The 16,692-nt window shown below is 38.7% G+C and overlaps 2 protein-coding genes across 2 annotated transcripts in view; both read right to left on the bottom strand.

Annotated features, from left to right (window-relative positions):
• Nucleotides 1-147: 147 nt before the first annotated feature.
• terf2ip (telomeric repeat binding factor 2, interacting protein) lies at nucleotides 148-7,262 on the bottom strand. Its single transcript, XM_029431818.1, is given in 9 exon segments — nucleotides 148-1,269; nucleotides 2,432-2,827; nucleotides 2,987-3,102; nucleotides 3,222-3,576; nucleotides 3,578-3,883; nucleotides 4,717-4,919; nucleotides 5,133-5,278; nucleotides 5,781-6,026; nucleotides 7,159-7,262. Coding segments are annotated over 8 exon segments (1,986 nt in total). The 5' UTR covers nucleotides 6,011-6,026; nucleotides 7,159-7,262; the 3' UTR covers nucleotides 148-1,035.
• Nucleotides 7,263-14,084: 6,822 nt separating this feature from the next.
• Nucleotides 14,085-16,692, bottom strand: part of pparg (peroxisome proliferator-activated receptor gamma) — a 30,655-nt gene continuing 28,047 nt past the window's right edge. The window contains exons 8-9 of the mRNA XM_029431820.1: nucleotides 16,429-16,672; nucleotides 14,085-15,347 (exon numbers count right to left, since the gene is read on the bottom strand). Of these exons, the coding sequence (XP_029287680.1) occupies nucleotides 15,100-15,347; nucleotides 16,429-16,672 (492 nt within the window). The 3' untranslated portion in view covers nucleotides 14,085-15,099. The remainder of the gene's footprint in view (nucleotides 15,348-16,428; nucleotides 16,673-16,692) is intronic.

Below are 16,692 nucleotides of genomic sequence, written 5' to 3'. Positions count from 1 at the left end.
AAAATAAAATAAAATATAAATATATATATATATATTTAAAAAAAAAATATATATATATATATATATATATATATATATATATATATATATATATATATATATATATATATATAAAAATATATATATAAATATCGATATCAATTAAAAAATTTAAAAATAAATGACACGCTACTTTCTGTTAACTATGAAGTGGATATCATTTGCTCTCACACCTAAACCAGACTTCTTTACTTTTGCTTCAAGAAAACGGTGACAGTTGGTTGCAGTAACATTTCTAAATCTTAGAGTAGTAGAGGCACATTATGATACACTTAGAGCTACAACTCTTACAATAGGCCTTTTTCACAGCAGACATTTCTGACTCGTCACAGCAGGAAAAGCACAGGTGTTACTAATTACACTAACCATGGCTCTGTGCTAGTCAAGTGTTCCAGGGACATCGAGCCAACATGCACGATACCAGGACTCTGAATTCAAAATTCAGCCATTATTCATTTTATATTTCACACCTGTGCTTTTCCCTCTATGACAAGTAGATTAATCTGTGACCACTAGAGGTCCTCCTATCACAGATTTCATACAAGGCTGAAGTGTCGTTTTTCTTTTCACCATGCGAATAGAAGTTTTTCATACAAGTGGTGAAACACAATAAATGTACGACTGGAGATTTACTTCAAAATGTAACGCAGGTGTTTTAAAATGATATTAAACAAACTTTTATTCAATTTATTGAAATCAAACAAATTAAAAAACACATAATATTATGTTCATGCTAAAAACACATTAAAAGATTTCCCCCAAACAAAAGCACAAATCAGCCTCTACTTAAACATCCTAAAAACATAGTTTTAGTTTTATCTCTTTAAAGTTAGTCAGCAGGATCAGCAATGAGGGAGAGGGCCCTTTTTCATGTTAAAAGAATCGAATATCAGTTAACCAGCTCACTATTTTCACACTTTTAATTATGCAGTAGAATATAGTATAATGTCCAGATTTGCTATTCTCCTTCTTTCTGTACTAACCTGTCTTTCCCTGTCATCCCTCTTCCTCAAGGTCTACCTCGAGGAAGAGGATTCTTTTGGCCACGTCCTCCTCGCTGTATTTGTTTTGCAGCTGCTGTCGGACCACGGGATCAGCTGAGAGCAAAAGACTGTCGTCACAGCGATTCCAAGGTGGTCCTATAACGGAGGAGGGATTCAAAAGCTGATCCAGAGCAGCAGAGAAGTCTCCGCTGGTCTTCAACAGGGCTTTGGTCACACTGATCAAGTCCTGGAACAAAAGTAGTTAGGAAAGATTAGAAACGTCAAAACAGAATATAACAGAGAATCAAGATCACATAAGCAAAGAGACGAAGCTCTGGTGCTTTTTTGACCACCTCCACTAGATGTCGCTGCCGCCATCTTCGACTGAAGACTGTAACGGTAAAGCCTGTACTGTACTGTGAAAGTATTAACTGGTCCCAAACAACCAGTTATAGGCTAGTAGTTAATAGCACTACTAGCTAGGCATGAGACTATATGAAAATTTGATGTCACGATTACCCTGGCCAAACTCTTTTACGATATTATTTACGACATTATCCCGATAATCATCAAAATGTGCTTAAAACTCTTAAAATGGCACTAAAACATACTGGAATAACTTTACCTTACATTTTGTTAAGAAACAAAGATTTTTATTACATAACGTAAAGGACACATCTTTTTTAATGAACATACTTTTAACGTATTTTCTTAATCAAGCTCTATTTTTCACTTCTCTAAAAAGTGAACTAGACGGCTTTTTCAAGTCACGCGTGAGAATATTCATGATTATCCCGACAATGGAAATTTACCACGATCAACTTATTGTCAGTGTTTTTTATCGTGATATGCGATAAAATCCTATATCTTCCCTCACTAGTAGCATGACATAAACGGAAATTAATAAAGCTATAGGCTATTTACTAACCCAGGTCCCAGCTTTCTATTACCGTAGATATTTCTATTGTGCAACTTTATTGTGTATTGTGGAGGTCTTTGGACATGAAAACGTTTGAGATTGCCTGTTTTTTTCTATTAAATAACCCAAGACTGTTGGATTTGCTGAACCAGCTTAATTTAAGTCCATTGCTCACATTTTACTCCTCTGGGAAATTAAATAAAGAAATAAGTAAATAGTTATAATAATATGCATATTTATCTATATTTTTTCATTGTTTAACACAGGAAATTTCGGAAGAGGCATTAAATATGACAAAAGAATAGAAAGATATTTGTATTACATTTCTACATCCTTTGATAATACGGTAGTCGCCTTCAGTCCGGGGACAATTAACTTTCACTTCTCATCATTGTAAGTTCTTTGATATTAGCGCGGTAAGATTGCAGAGTGAATAAAGATTAATGTGCTGCTGCTCTTTCGGATGCATCTAGTGCACCACATTGCTCACCTGGTTTGTCTGGTTCATCAGCTCTTTGATTCGCTGCTTGTCCTCTTCCAACTGGACCTGAGTCAGTGAAAGTGCGGCGTCTTTGTTCACGGTTAGCTGTGGTTTGGATGGAGCTGCTTTATTGTCACCAACAACGGTCTGAGAGTCTTCCTCCTCCTGAGATTCATTGTCGAATATGAACAGGTGGGCTTTGGAGGTTGCATTGACAGCCTCAGCTGCTGCAGGTTCAGGGCAGCTCGTCTTTGGTGGGCAGTCGCTGCTGGAGGCCTGGGCGTCTTGCGTGTTCTCCTGGAGGCTGGCTGTGTCTGAAGTGGGGAGCGGAGGTTCTGTCGATGTGGGTTGTGTTGCTGCTGTTTCAGTTGGGCTTTGGAGATCCGGAACTACTTCTTCATCCGACTGAGAGACAGGAACACACCAGTTTAAGAACAACTCAGGATTTTAACATGTGAAAATAATATGGTCCTTTCACCCTTCCCTCCATTTGTTAATTACGTGATTGAAAAATAATCTAAAACCTTTTGACAAGCATTTAGCTACTCATAATCTGTGTTTTACCTCACTTTCATCTTCAAACTCCTTTGTAGCCAACTCCAGAATCCCCAACTTTCTCTTTTCTTTTTTCTTCTCTCCTTTCGTCTCTCCTTTCTCTGGCGTCACATTAGACTCTGGAACTGCAAAGTAGCAGGAGGTAGAAAGAAGAGAGGAGATCCTCCGTTACATAAAAGCTTGAAAGGGTATTAAGGTGTCGCCTATGTGTTTTGTGTCCCACTCCTGTAGACGTATAACAAACCTGTTTGTGCCGTTTCAGAGACGGCAGCTTGTCCACTCTCCTCCTGCGGACTCTCTGCCACTGCTGTCACACTCATTCCTCTGGCTCTCTTAGCGGGCGGCTGCTCTTCTGTTAAGTCTTCTTGACAAGTCTTCGTAAGAGCGGACTTAATTTCCGATTTACTTTTCTTCGAGGGCTGAGGGGATGATGCTGGTAGTCCGGGAGAAGTTGTTGATCTGAGTTTTTTGACATAAGGTTCAGGCGATGACGACTCCTCGAGCACAAGCTGCCTGCGTGTTAATCGACGCTGCGGTTGTTCTGCTTTGGGGGAGGCCTTCTGTTTGTCTTTGGGCTTTTTCTGAGAAGAGTTGCTAGGGCAGGGACTCGAGCTGAGCTGGAGGAAAGTCCTCCGATACACTTTCTTTTTGTGGAGAGATGATCGTTTCTGGTTCTGCGCCCTCAGCTGGAACAGGCTGAGCATCTGTGTGTGGGTCCAAGCAAGGTCCCTCAGGTTGGGGGGAGTTAGAAGTTTCAGCTTCTACAGTCTCTACTTGTGGGCTTTCAGCTTCTTGTTTATCCATCTGTGGGTTCACATGTTTCACTTCTTCTTGGGGAGAGATGGATGTCGGAGTTTCTAGAATTTCTAGTTGTGTGCTTTCAGCTGGTATGGACTGGGCATCCATCTGTGGAGACACCAAATCTTTTCTGTTTAGTTCTACTCATTTAAATTAATTATAAAAAGGGCCAGTGTGTAGTATTTAGGGGGCTCTATTAGCAGAAAAGGAATACAATAGTTATAACTATGTTTTCCTCTTGTATGCAGTCCGCTATGTTGCATGTTTCTACAGTAACTCACAAAAGGAGAACCCAAACACTAGAGAGGGCCTTTCCTGTTTTTAAGTTACCTAAGAGCCACCGTAGTTCTCCCGACACGCTTGTAAAACTGCTTCTAAAGTATGTTATGGTAAGGATGGCATCTAACCATGGCGAAGGTCCTGAAACATACCACGGCGTTACCACACTCTTGTAAGGGGGGGGGGGGGGGGGGGGGGGGCGGAGCCTAGATGCCACCAAAACTTACACACTGTCCCTTTAAATCACATACAAACGTACAATTCAATACTTTAACTGTGGTGTTTGTTGCATTTTATATAGTTGCACAAACCCACCCACCATGATTATTATAATTGTTTGGATGATGGCCAGTGCGACATTCACATGATCTTGCAATATTAACATTATCTGGATTTTTTTCTTTCACTGTATGGAGAAATCTAGACAGACAGTGAACACAGAGACAACCTGGTTGACCTGCTGCATGTCCAATGAATGGTCCATAAAATGCCAATAAAACCACCTTAATAACTCCACTGTTTCCCTGGTATTACTTGGATATACTGATTGCTGGCTACTTGTGAGAACTGCACTATATTTACATTTACATACATGACAGGGACATAATAAAATAAAATAAATATTTCAATATATTGTAACACAATATACCCCCAAATAATACCTCCGTTTTTGCCACCTCCACAACCTCTGGCTGTTTCTTTGACAGTCGCACTCTATAGCGGTATTTCATTGACTGCCAGCTGTGATCGGTCACACGCTGCTTCTCCATCTCTTGCCAGAGCCGGTTTCCCCCAACATCTTTCTTGTGCTTGCTGACATGACTCAAAATGGCTGCGTCATCTTCAGCGGTGTAGGCAGTCCTGCCTAATTTTAATGAAAGAATGACAGAAAGTAAAAACATCAGTAGATTGAAAACAAATAAACAGAGTCACATAAATTCCCAATTTGAAAATAAATAGTACAGTTAAAACAAAACCAGTGCACACTTTTTATTTTTATTAGACAGGATTTTAAAAGCTTTCTATTGTAAAATGTTGGTTATGCTCCCAGCAAGAAAGTCCGTTCTTTACATCATACCTCCTGAGACTCCAGGAGAGGTCTCTTTGTTATTGTTGAGTCTAGCAGACTGTCTCGTGACCATTACAGGATTTAACCTGTAGTCCTCTAAATTCAGCTGTTCCTCCTTCTCAATGCAGTCGTGAATGTACTGGGTGGACACGTACCTGAGAGAGAAAACAGACAGCAGCTTAAGTCCTGTGCTTTGAATATTTTTTAAAGTTAGTTACACAGTAACAACTTTTGCTAAACTAAATGATCTAGCTGCTCACATACATATATGTAGCAATGCTTCAGCTTACTGTGCTGAAACTTAAACGTGTTCCGTCATTAGAAAAGAGTAATACAACTTAGTAAACCATGGTTATAAATAGGATTATCATTCACCGTGGAGGCATGTAAGAAAAACAAAGTATTCTTCAAGAATTCAAGGTAATGGGGTGAGTAACTAATAAACAAAAGATCATTTTGGAGGTAAAGTACATTTATGTGAATGTTGAGCAGAAGACTACATGTCAAAATGTGACAGATACGTTGGCTAAATAAACCCATCAACACCAAACAATAGTCTTAAACGGTACAGCCATGTGGTTTTCTTCAACTGAATAGGCTGAACAGTATTTTTCCTGACATAAAACATTTCTAATGGCGTCCCGGTCCAGCACTTACCGTTGAGCAGTATTTTCAGGAATAGAGCCTATTTCCTCCGGGTCAATCAGCAGGATTACTCCTGGCTGCTGCACATTCCTCGACATCCCTCCTCCAGCTGCGATGAGCGGCTGGAGCTTGAGTTTAACAGGACCCGGTCTCAAGAAAAAAGACATGGGCTCACCATCCACAGTCATGAACAGAACTGGGGAGATGTTAGATTTGGCCACATCCTGCTGTTTGGACGACATTGTTTAAACGTCTGACCTGGTGGAAGAGGGTGAATTAGAGAGAAGACAGTGCTTAAAACATGTAAAATATTAAAAAGGTAGTGCTCTACTAATGTTATAAGGTAACTAACGTTGTGAGCACAGAGATTTAAGTACCATCACAACCTGTAAATCAAGCAAACCTGGCATATAACATAATATATAACATCTCATTCTGTACCTCTAGTTCTGACAAGAGCTAGAAATTAAACAACAAATGTATTGTTTTATTAGTCAATCAGTAGCAAATTAATTGACAACTAATTTGATAACTGATTAAGTATCGCTTCAAGATTTAATGGTTTCACATGTGAAGATTTTCTTGTCTTTCCCTGTCTTACATTTTAGTACATTTAATATGACTTTTGAACTTGACCGTTTCACAGACTAAACGAGTCTGTGGCAAGTCAAAAGTTAAAAGTCAAGGCAAGTTTATTTATGTAGCACTATTCAGACACAGGGTAATTCAAAGTGCTTGACAGGTACATAGAAATACATTTCATATAAGAGACTTTAAGAAAACATTGAACATGACAATAAAAAACAAATAGCAGAAGCATATTAATGTTCTCATTAACTCGGAGAATACCTCTGTCAAGAGCATTTTTGGCGAGCTGCAGATGTCTGATTTTTAACTAAGACCCGTGAAGACACCATTAGCCAGTGTATTAGTTGTTACTTGTAGTAGCTTCACTTGATAGTTCTGGCTGTCTATGCGAGACAAGATACAACCTAGCTAATGCAGCCTTGTCTAGTAAAACAGCACTGCAATACATCCTACATTCATAAAGATTATGGGGTTCATTTCTGGCTAAACTGCTGGTTATTTTAGAGGATATAGTTTGTGATGTTTTTGAATTTCCTTCTAGGAGGAGTTTGTAATATTGTGTAACTAATAAGCCGATAACATCAGTTTACGCATTGAAAACATTATCAACACGAGTCACACAAATGCAATGAACCGATTTAAAATGACATGATTTGACGTTTCCGTTGGTTACAGTAGCTAAGTCTGGTTAGCTTTAACGTAGCCCGTTTAATTGCACATTTTGGAGAGATTTGCTGAATAATTATCTGATGTTAGGATTAAATAAAACACTGCTGGGTTAAATATTGAATTTAAAACTTACCATGTAGTTTGTTTACTCGGTGAGGCTACTTCCCGCCGCGACAAAAATCAAAACACAGCATGCTACATCCGGGGTTTCTTCTTCCTCGGCGGATTGCATCCAGTTCGTGTCGCATTACCGCCCCCACTGTTTTATCTATAACATGGCGTATATTAAATTCCATCAAAAACACATCATTAATACAAACAAGAGGACAAATATAAAGAATAGATGTATATCTGTCAAAGGGGTTAACTTGTTGAATGGTTGTGACAAAGAGTTAGGAATGTGTAGTCCACTTTGCAAATAAAAGTTTAAAAATAAGGTGTTCGACATATAAAATTAAGGTAAGATTATCATTATTATGTAGGCTTTTAAACGTTTGTAACTTTGCTTTTGTTTAGTTTTGTATGGTCTAAACCAGGGGTCCCCAAACTTTTTCCTGTGAGGGCCACATAACTTTTCCCTTCTCTGATGGGGGCCGGGGTCAGTTTGTAACAGAAAAAGTGTGACGATCGCAGGGGTGCCTAAACGTAAACATTTATTGTTTTCCAGAAAGCCACACATAACCAAGCTGAGCTAACAGTCCACTTTTTAGCTTTGAGAGTTTGTCTGCTCGCATTTGGCCTTGCAAGTTATCATACTTGTCTTTGTGATGGGATTCATAGTGTCGGCGCAGATTGTATTCTTTGAATACTGCCACCGCCTCTTGACAGATGAGACAAACAGCCTTTTCTTTGCATTGAACAAAAAAAGAATCGTTTGACCACTGCAGGTTAAATACCCTGCATTCTGAATACATTTTTCTCTTACCTAACCTTTTCGCCATTATTCCGTTCTATTTGACAGGGGCTAGTCTAGGATTCGCGAGGCCATACTGAAAAAAAAATCATAATGCGTCTCTGGTATTGTTCAGGGGGCCGGGCCAAATGTGGAGTAGGTCCGTATCCGGCCCGCGGGCCTTAGTTTGGGGACCACTGGTCTAAACCTTGTAGTGAAAGTGTTGCCTATTAGAATATGCTATGTAAAAAGGGTAGGTAGGCCTTTGATAAGATTAAGTTTACACCTATACCATTTCGGTCAACATATTTTTTGTTTCCCTTTAATCTAAAGCCTAATTGTTATTTATTTAGTTTTATGTGCATTCTTTTTGAATTAATTGTTAATAAGTACCAAAACGTATTACTACTACTACTACTACTACTACTACTACTACTACTACTACTACTACTACTACTACTACTACTACTACTAATAATAATAATAATAATAATAATAATAATACTACACTACCGCAGAGGAACAATCTCCTTTATTCCCCCTTTGGCTTTTTAACTTTTTTGACATTTGCGTAAAGCCACTTCGTATTTGTTTAACCCTGTCTCATGAAGATATTGCTACACAGGCCTCTCCACTGCAGAACCTGCATACTGTAGATTTGTTCCATCCTTCAAATATGTAGACATGCATTATTTGATATATGCCCTATCAAAATGTTAGATACATTTAAAATAAAAACTAAAAGAAGTGATGATAATGGATGACCTCGCTCTTTAAAAAAAGCACATGTCAGATTAATTGTTTAAATGTGGCTTAAAACCGGTCTGGAAATGTTAGATTATGTTTATACATTCATAATACAATGTGTACTGTAATGTCAAAACTGAGTTCCAGGCGGTATAAATGAAGTTCAGGGTTAGGACACACACAGTCAGAGAACTGGTGACGTTATGTTCACAGAACAGTAGAATAAATACCCAACTGAGCTGTGAACTTCCATCATCTTAGAAAAATGGTATCTCCAGAATCAAACACATAAACACGGACAGTCTATTGGGAGAAATTACTTCTGATCAGATGATTGTCCCCCTGAGGCAGGTGTGTGTGAAAAGCATGATGGATAACTGCTGCACTGATTTCAGCACCTCATTATGAAAACCATAACGGTCACAGAAAATTAAACCTGATGTGTTCCTCTATTAGCAGGAATCGTAAATACATACATATTTATGTAATAAAGTAATAAAGTAGCAATAAACTTTGATCATATAAGTCTGTCTTGTCCTGTATACAAAGGTATATATATGCTTGTATATAGCCTATATAAGCCTATAAGTCACATGACACAACATTTCTTCTCCTGTGCTATCCAATGCTATGCTAGAAGTAAAATTAAAGAAGGAACATGGTTCCTTTCAGATTTTGTCCAATGTAAGACTCATTATAGTTAAATAATTTTCATCTGTTCTAAACAGAAGGAACTTGATTAGTTTTTGGATGTGCTGAAACTACTCGATCTCTTCCTTCTCATACACAAGCAACACTGATAGTTGGGCATGGTCCTAACCAAAACGCTGATTCTTAAAGACTGGAAAGCACTAAGTCCATTGACACAAAGTGAATGTGGTTAATTAAAGTCTGCCTGATACTACTTTATGAACTATTCACAAACAGTGTTTCTTTGTTATTTGCTAAAAGATGTTTTAATGGTGTTTTGTAATTTGTCTATAAACTAAAAAGCTTGAAAAAAACAGTGTTAGTAAGTAGTAATGGTACTTCATGGTAATGTTTACTTTTGATTTTATCCTGAGTTGATCAAATTCCCTCTTAAAGGCCAAAAGCTAATCAACATTTCTTAACAATGTTAGTGACTCATTATTATTTGTGTGTGAAATCCAGAGTCCAGCTTTAATTAATTTTTCTCTCAGTTACTCCCGGAGGCCATGGGAAAGAATTGGGCTGGCCTGTTTACTGTATCACCTCAGCGACCTTTCCTCCCTCACAGTCCTGACAGCTACCTTATTGTTATTGGCCTCTATTGTTCCTCTCCGTCTTCGGCTCTACCAGCTGAAACAATACAACAGCCACCCAGGTGCTGCAACGCCTCCATGTCAATGTATGTTTGTGGACAATCTGTAATAATTAGATGAGGCTGTGGCAGAAGAAAAATCCCTGCTGTGATGTTCAGTAGTTGTTTCCCTCCTGCAGAGGGAGATATTACACTACTTTACAGAACACCAGGGCTGTCTGTCAAACTATATATTACTGATCACTTTAGTCAAGGAGAATGGATGATTGTCTTACTGTATCCCACGTACAATACATTGTAACCTGTATCTGCTTAACATTCTGCAGTCAAGTGCATTTGTTTTCAGAATTCCCATTTGGAAACAGTTTCAGGGAACAGAACAAACCTCCATCAGGGTGAAATACGTTTTTATCCACCAGCATACATCCTTACAATAAATCTCACAGAATAAATCCTCAGACACTATATATGTGTCTCTCACCTCTCCGGAGACTTCATGACTGACTCTGGGTCACCAACTGAAGCTTCTTTGGGAGACAGATTGAGAATTCAGTGCCAATGTGGGTTTTTTTGCGCCTTGTCACTGGCACGGTGTGATCCTCCCTGTGGATGTGCGGCTTGGGTAAAACTAGGCTAAAGGGACCCGAGACACTCCGAACCGCTGTAAGGCCTCATTTCACTGAAGCCATAAACAGTAGAGCAGCATTGTTACTGATGATAACTGGAGTAACTAACAAGAGGCAAAATAGATGACTTAAAATAACTAGTCTGCCCTCTGTTACCTTAGCTGGTTCCAGTCTTTATGCTAAGCTATAATCTCACCTGACTATAGCTTCATATGAAGTGTACAGACATTAGCGTGGTATGGATCTTTTCATCGAAACTCTTAGCAAACAAGCAAATAAGTGCATTTCCCAAAATGTTGACCTATTACTGTAAAATGAAAGATGATGGGTTTGACTAAACCCTAAATTCTCTCCAATGCTGCTTCACACAATTAATATAATAATGGATGTTTTTGAGCTTCTTTTAATAACATTTTTTTGCTTTTGTTTGAGGTGTTTGGATTTAATCCTCATATCTTTGCTTATTGTATTTCCCCTAGTGCATAATCTCTGCTCCTTTTTGACTTTGTATAAAAAAGAGTCTCTTTTAGGCAAAGTGCTTTCACAAACTCTTATGTTAAAATGAAAAATGTTGCAGACTCTTGACAGCTGGTGTGTCTGTACACAGCAAATATGAAGAAATATTGAGACTAAAAATATAAATCCTTTCACAAATTAGGAAGGATGTGCAACATGTTCACCAGCTATGTTCTCATTTGAGTCATATGACAGGGCAGATTAGGTTATTGGGTCACATTGCACTAACTTTCCATTCAAGTGTCGATTTCTGGTGTTAAAGAGCGAGTGAATGAGTGAATCATTTGGAAAAAATCCACCTGACAAAGGTAGCGTGATGAGCATCTGAAGCCAAAGAATGTTGGAAAAATGTTACTGGGCGGAAAAAAAGCAGCACGTCACAAAAGCGATTCTTAAAAAAGAACAGTTTGTTATTTTTATTGCATGTTTGGTAATATCAGATTACCTATACATCCAATTCAGTAAATTGGCGTTAAATAATCTCAATTAAACAGATTCAATTTAACAATCTTTAAGTGTAGTTTTGATGTTATACTTAAAGAGGAGGTGTGTGTGAATTGATACATGCATAGAGCTTTACCTACATTTATTTAAATTATAAAATTCACACTTCCTGTAGACACTTTCATCTTTTTATGCCACTGAATAATCCATAATTTACAATATTAAATGTGAAATGCTGAAAATGTGGTGCTTTGAGCCAAACACATTTTTATTTATAGGATAGTTTTACAGTGTAACAAATATCCCTGGGCAGAATTAAACCAGAGTATCTACATTATTTCTCCTACGGAAAGGCTGAAATGTTTTCCTGTAGAGCTCACAAGAACATAAAGTGCCATAATATAAATTCCTGAGGTGTTTTCTATGTAAACACCAGATTAAACACAACTATTTCTCGAGAGCTGTATTTGTTTTACAGCGGCAGGTGTATCGCTTCAGAAACAAGGCTTGTTCAAGGACCCACATACACACGTATCAGGTGTCACACCCTGGTGGGAGTAAAATTCCATTTGTGATACTAAAACAAAAGAGAATAAAAAATTGTAGCTGCTGTTTCTTAAGGAGCTCAAACAAAAACAAAACTTCCTTGTGTAAATCTTAGTCGCTATCTTTGGAGTTGACTCTGTGCGGACGGACAACTGCAGAAATATACTTTATGAACATTTCTTTTGGCAGATTAGCTCAGGAATCTTGGCAGGGTTTGGTCAGCAGAGACCGGCCGTAACAAAGTGAGGATATGCTGACTCGACATAAAGAACACATTTAATTACCATCATCATCAACCATCCAAGAGGACCATCCGGGTCAGAGCCAGAAAGCCCCCCCCCCCCCCCCCCCACACAATCATCTGCCAACTCAAAGGCTTATTTTTAGGGGCCAAACTTCTCCTTAATCTGATACATTCTCACGGCCTGGTTTTATCCTGGTCTCATCCCATCTCACAAAAGTTACTTTTATTCCTCATCATTGTTGCTGCCATTTTTGTTTGTTCTTATAACCTGAGAAAAAATATCCCAGAAGATACATAAGGAAAGTCAAAGACACCTCATTGCTGCCGCTCCCATTTCAAAACATTTTAATTCTCACGTGACGTCATATCCTATGAGATGTTTCTGATTAATCAGATAAGGAGAAGAAGTGTGGCATGTGAAAGAAAAGGTAGGATATAACAGATATAACCTGTTTTATGTAAGTGTGATTCCCTAAAGAAGGAGAAGTAATGATTTAAAGTGTATATATATGTAATGTGAAAGGCTCAAAGTGACAAACCCTACAGAGAATTAACACCCGTCTCTTCACTTCTCCTCAGCTATGCTTGGTCTTCATATAATTATGTATTTCTAAGACTAATAATTATTATTATTCATCAGGGAAAGGCAGAGTGCAGAAAATGTGCCGCTCATCTCCGTTTCAGGACCGTTTCTTGAGGTTACGTACAGAATTAGAAACCACAAAATGGAGCTCAAGATTCATCAAATGTGCACCATGTGTATGTTTAAATATACCTTTCTGACGTGTATGTTGCTTTTTTTTTACCACATAATAAATATTCTAGATATCACATTTTTTGATTGATACATTTCTAGATCATTTGTGAAATATTTTTCACATGAGAAAAACATACATCTTTACAGTGTATCATATATAACTAAAGCACCACTACTAATTTTAATGTGTCTTATTGGTCCAATGGCTTCTGAGTAAATTCAATACCATTGTGCCTCTGAGCAAGGCACTTAACCCTAATCCATCTAGTTAGTTCACTGTAAGTTGAAGAAATGTCAAATGTAATGTACATTGTTCCCAACATTTGTAGAGCTTGATCCCAAGGGTGGACTTTATTGAGCGTATATCCCTCATGTTAAGGGAAGCATTTACTGTGAGTTTGAAAGACCTGTAACTTGGCAAACACAAAACAGACAATGGGAAGGCTCTGTGTCAATGAACCTGCGCCGTGTGCTGAGGTGAACTGATGTCTCAGTGGACTACATTGGGATGTCCTGAGTTTGACTCTGTCTCTGTTGTTGCATGCTATCCTGTCTCTATCCCATTTCTTTTCAGTTCTCTCTGTAAATTGATCTGTATAAAAAAAAAGCAATAAAGCTGGTGCCCCCTCAACAAACATTAACCTCGTAAAACCACCTCCGCTTGCTGATCAAATGTGTATACATAGACTTTGGTTTTCTGGCACGGTTCAGCAGAGTTCAGATGTTGCAATCGTTCCAACAGGGTGTGTGAGTGTTTGCTAAGAGACACTGAGGACAGCTGATGTAATGGCTGCAAAACAGATTTCCAGAGTCTGGTTGACTGGAATGTTTGAAGGGAAGACATTATTAGAAATGTTTTTTGACAGAACATCGCACGTCAATTCGGACGACTTCTAAGAAGAGACGGACTTCAAATAAAAACTTAGAAAATATTTTATTTACAACAAATTTCTTTTTTCCCGGCACTTATCAGCAACCCCCCCCACCCTCCCAAAAAACCCAATAACAACAACATCTGATCGATCAGACATAGTAGACACTTTGCATAGATAAAAAATAGTTTCATAGTAAAAATTATAGCTACTTTTTAAGAATTTCAGACAAAAAACAAGGCTAGAAAGCGTGCTGGACAGACATCCATAAAAAATAATACATACCAATATACATATATTATACATCATACATGTGTAATATATATTTTTTAAATGGCATTCATTCCACACAAAAAAAGTCAAACAGCAAATCTTAAAGGCACAATATGGCGTATACTGTTTCTTAAAAAAAACAAAAAAACAAAAAGTAATGTGGCTTTAGTTGGCTTCACACTTTCTCACAGTTTCTGCAGTTAACTGAGACAAAAATATGTTACAGGGAATAATCTGATTTCTGTCTTTGGACAATGCTGATTAAAAAGAGATAGCACCTTCACCCTGATCTGTGCATTGTTTTGTGTGTGCACGCAAGCATTCATGCATTTGTGTGCGTTCAGAGGTATTGAAGCATGTACACACTGCTGCCCAAGACGGTTGTAACGCAACATGTAGATAAGCTGCACATGTACAACACATACTCTACTGTGTGACACGCGGTGTAAAAATATTCACAGTGATTTCTCCTGACTTGAAGCAGGCTGTGTTGAGCAATCGCCATCTTAAGCTTAAGCTTGCCAAAAAAGAAAGTCCCCACTCTTTCAGTTAGTAATAGAGGGTCGTCCTGATTGGTGCAATAGGTATCAGTTTGGCAGCCTACACATTTGCTGAATGTCCAGGCTCAGCATGCTGCTGTCTAGACAAGATCTATCGCTCAGATTATTTCTTTCCTTAATTTATCTTCTCCTGTTCTTCCTCATGTCTTTCTCAATTTCAGTCAGCCTGTCTGGCTACCTCCCTTTATTTCAACACACCAGCAGCACAAAGTGCTTCATCGTCATAATTTCACAAGTCGTGATTTTAAAAATAAAATCTCTTTATTCTCTCTTATTTCTCTTTTCTCCTACTTTGTCCTTTTCTCTTGTTGAATTCTAATACAAGTCCTTCATGATCTCCTGCAGCAGTGGGTGTAAGCACATGTCCACCTCCGTCTTCTTCAGCAGCTGGATGAGGTGGACGTGGTCGGTGACGATCTGACGCAGGTCGGTCATTTTCTGGAGCAGCTTGGCGAACAGTTGCAGAGACACAGGATGGTTTAGCTTCAGCTGCAGCTCCAGCGAATGGAGCACCGTCTCCTGAAGCTGCTCGATGGGCTTCACGTTCAGCAGGCCCGGGCGGTCTGGACGGGTCACAGAGACAGGGGAAGATAAATCAGTGACATTTCTGGTGACACATAAAGTATCTATTAAAACTCTTAATTTAGCTGTCTCTTATTACCCGACCTATCTGTGTAATTGCTATTTACATAAGCTTTCTTATCTTTATTACAAGCGATAATCTTAGCAATTTCCATAAATAATTTACTTACATCTCTAATGTTTCCCCCTTAATCCGGTTCATGGCCAGACCTTTATCAAGTGGCCACACGCTAATCAGCAATATTAGACTACATAGTGTGTGAGTGAGGCTGGTTTAGTTTGCTGTTACACAAGGCATGAAAAGTTTAGATTTTAAACTATTAGTTCCTAGAAAAAGAAAGACTGTTTACTTTACTATTATGACATTAAAGTGATTGTGGTTGTTTGTGAAACCTCTTTTTCCCCATGTCGAAATGGGTCAAATGTAGCCGTTTCTAAATCTCTCGACATATGATGTAGTTGCTGTTTCTTGTTCCCACGTGAAACATCCCAGCAAACTGATAAATGGGTCAAGGCTGGCTATAGATAGCGTGAAGTTGGGTTGATAACTTAGATTGCTAAAAGCAGACGTCTTACAACACTAAACACTGAGGGTTAACTAAATTGTTCTGATGCCAAAAATATATATTTTGTTGTAACTACACAACCTGAGAAGGCCATGAAATAAATGTACATTATTGTTTGCCTAATTGTTTTAAGACTCTGACACACAAGTACCCTTTAGCATGGACACAGAGAACGGGTTGTTTTTATGTGCGTCAGTGTTTCCCCTGTCTGTGTCTCTCAGTCTGCATGTGCAAAGTGGCTGCTGTGTGCTGCTGTCGGTGTGTCAGTGTGTGAACGACACACAGACACAGACACACACACACACACACACACAGTCATTCAAAATGTGCGGAGGTGTGGCTCAAGCTAAGTAGGCTAAGCTAACTCTCTTGTGGCTGCAGCTTCATATCAATACACAGACACGACATTGGAATCAAAATATTCCTTCAAGACTACTAAGACTAGGCTACTATGATCTATGACATCTACAACATATCCTTTAGGAACACCACTCACCCCCGCTGAGGATAATGACAGCCAGAAACAGCGCCATGTCGCTGTCGTCCAGCTCCAGCGTGTTGAACTTGACTGAGAACTCAAACTTCGGCTCCATCATTTGAGAGAAAGGTTTCCTGAGACTCTTGAGGAATTCCCTCGTCATGAAGATCTGTCCGTAGGAGATCAGAGTCCCGTCTTTGTTCATCAGAGGTGACATCATGATGATTAAGACCTCGATCACACCGTACTTCAGCAAAGTTACCTGGGAAAAGTGTAAGGGGT

The sequence above is a fragment of the Cottoperca gobio genome, chromosome 5 (assembly GCF_900634415.1).
Source record: "Cottoperca gobio chromosome 5, fCotGob3.1, whole genome shotgun sequence".
NCBI lineage: Eukaryota > Metazoa > Chordata > Actinopteri > Perciformes > Bovichtidae > Cottoperca > Cottoperca gobio.
This window is presented reverse-complemented; position numbering and strand designations above follow the sequence as displayed.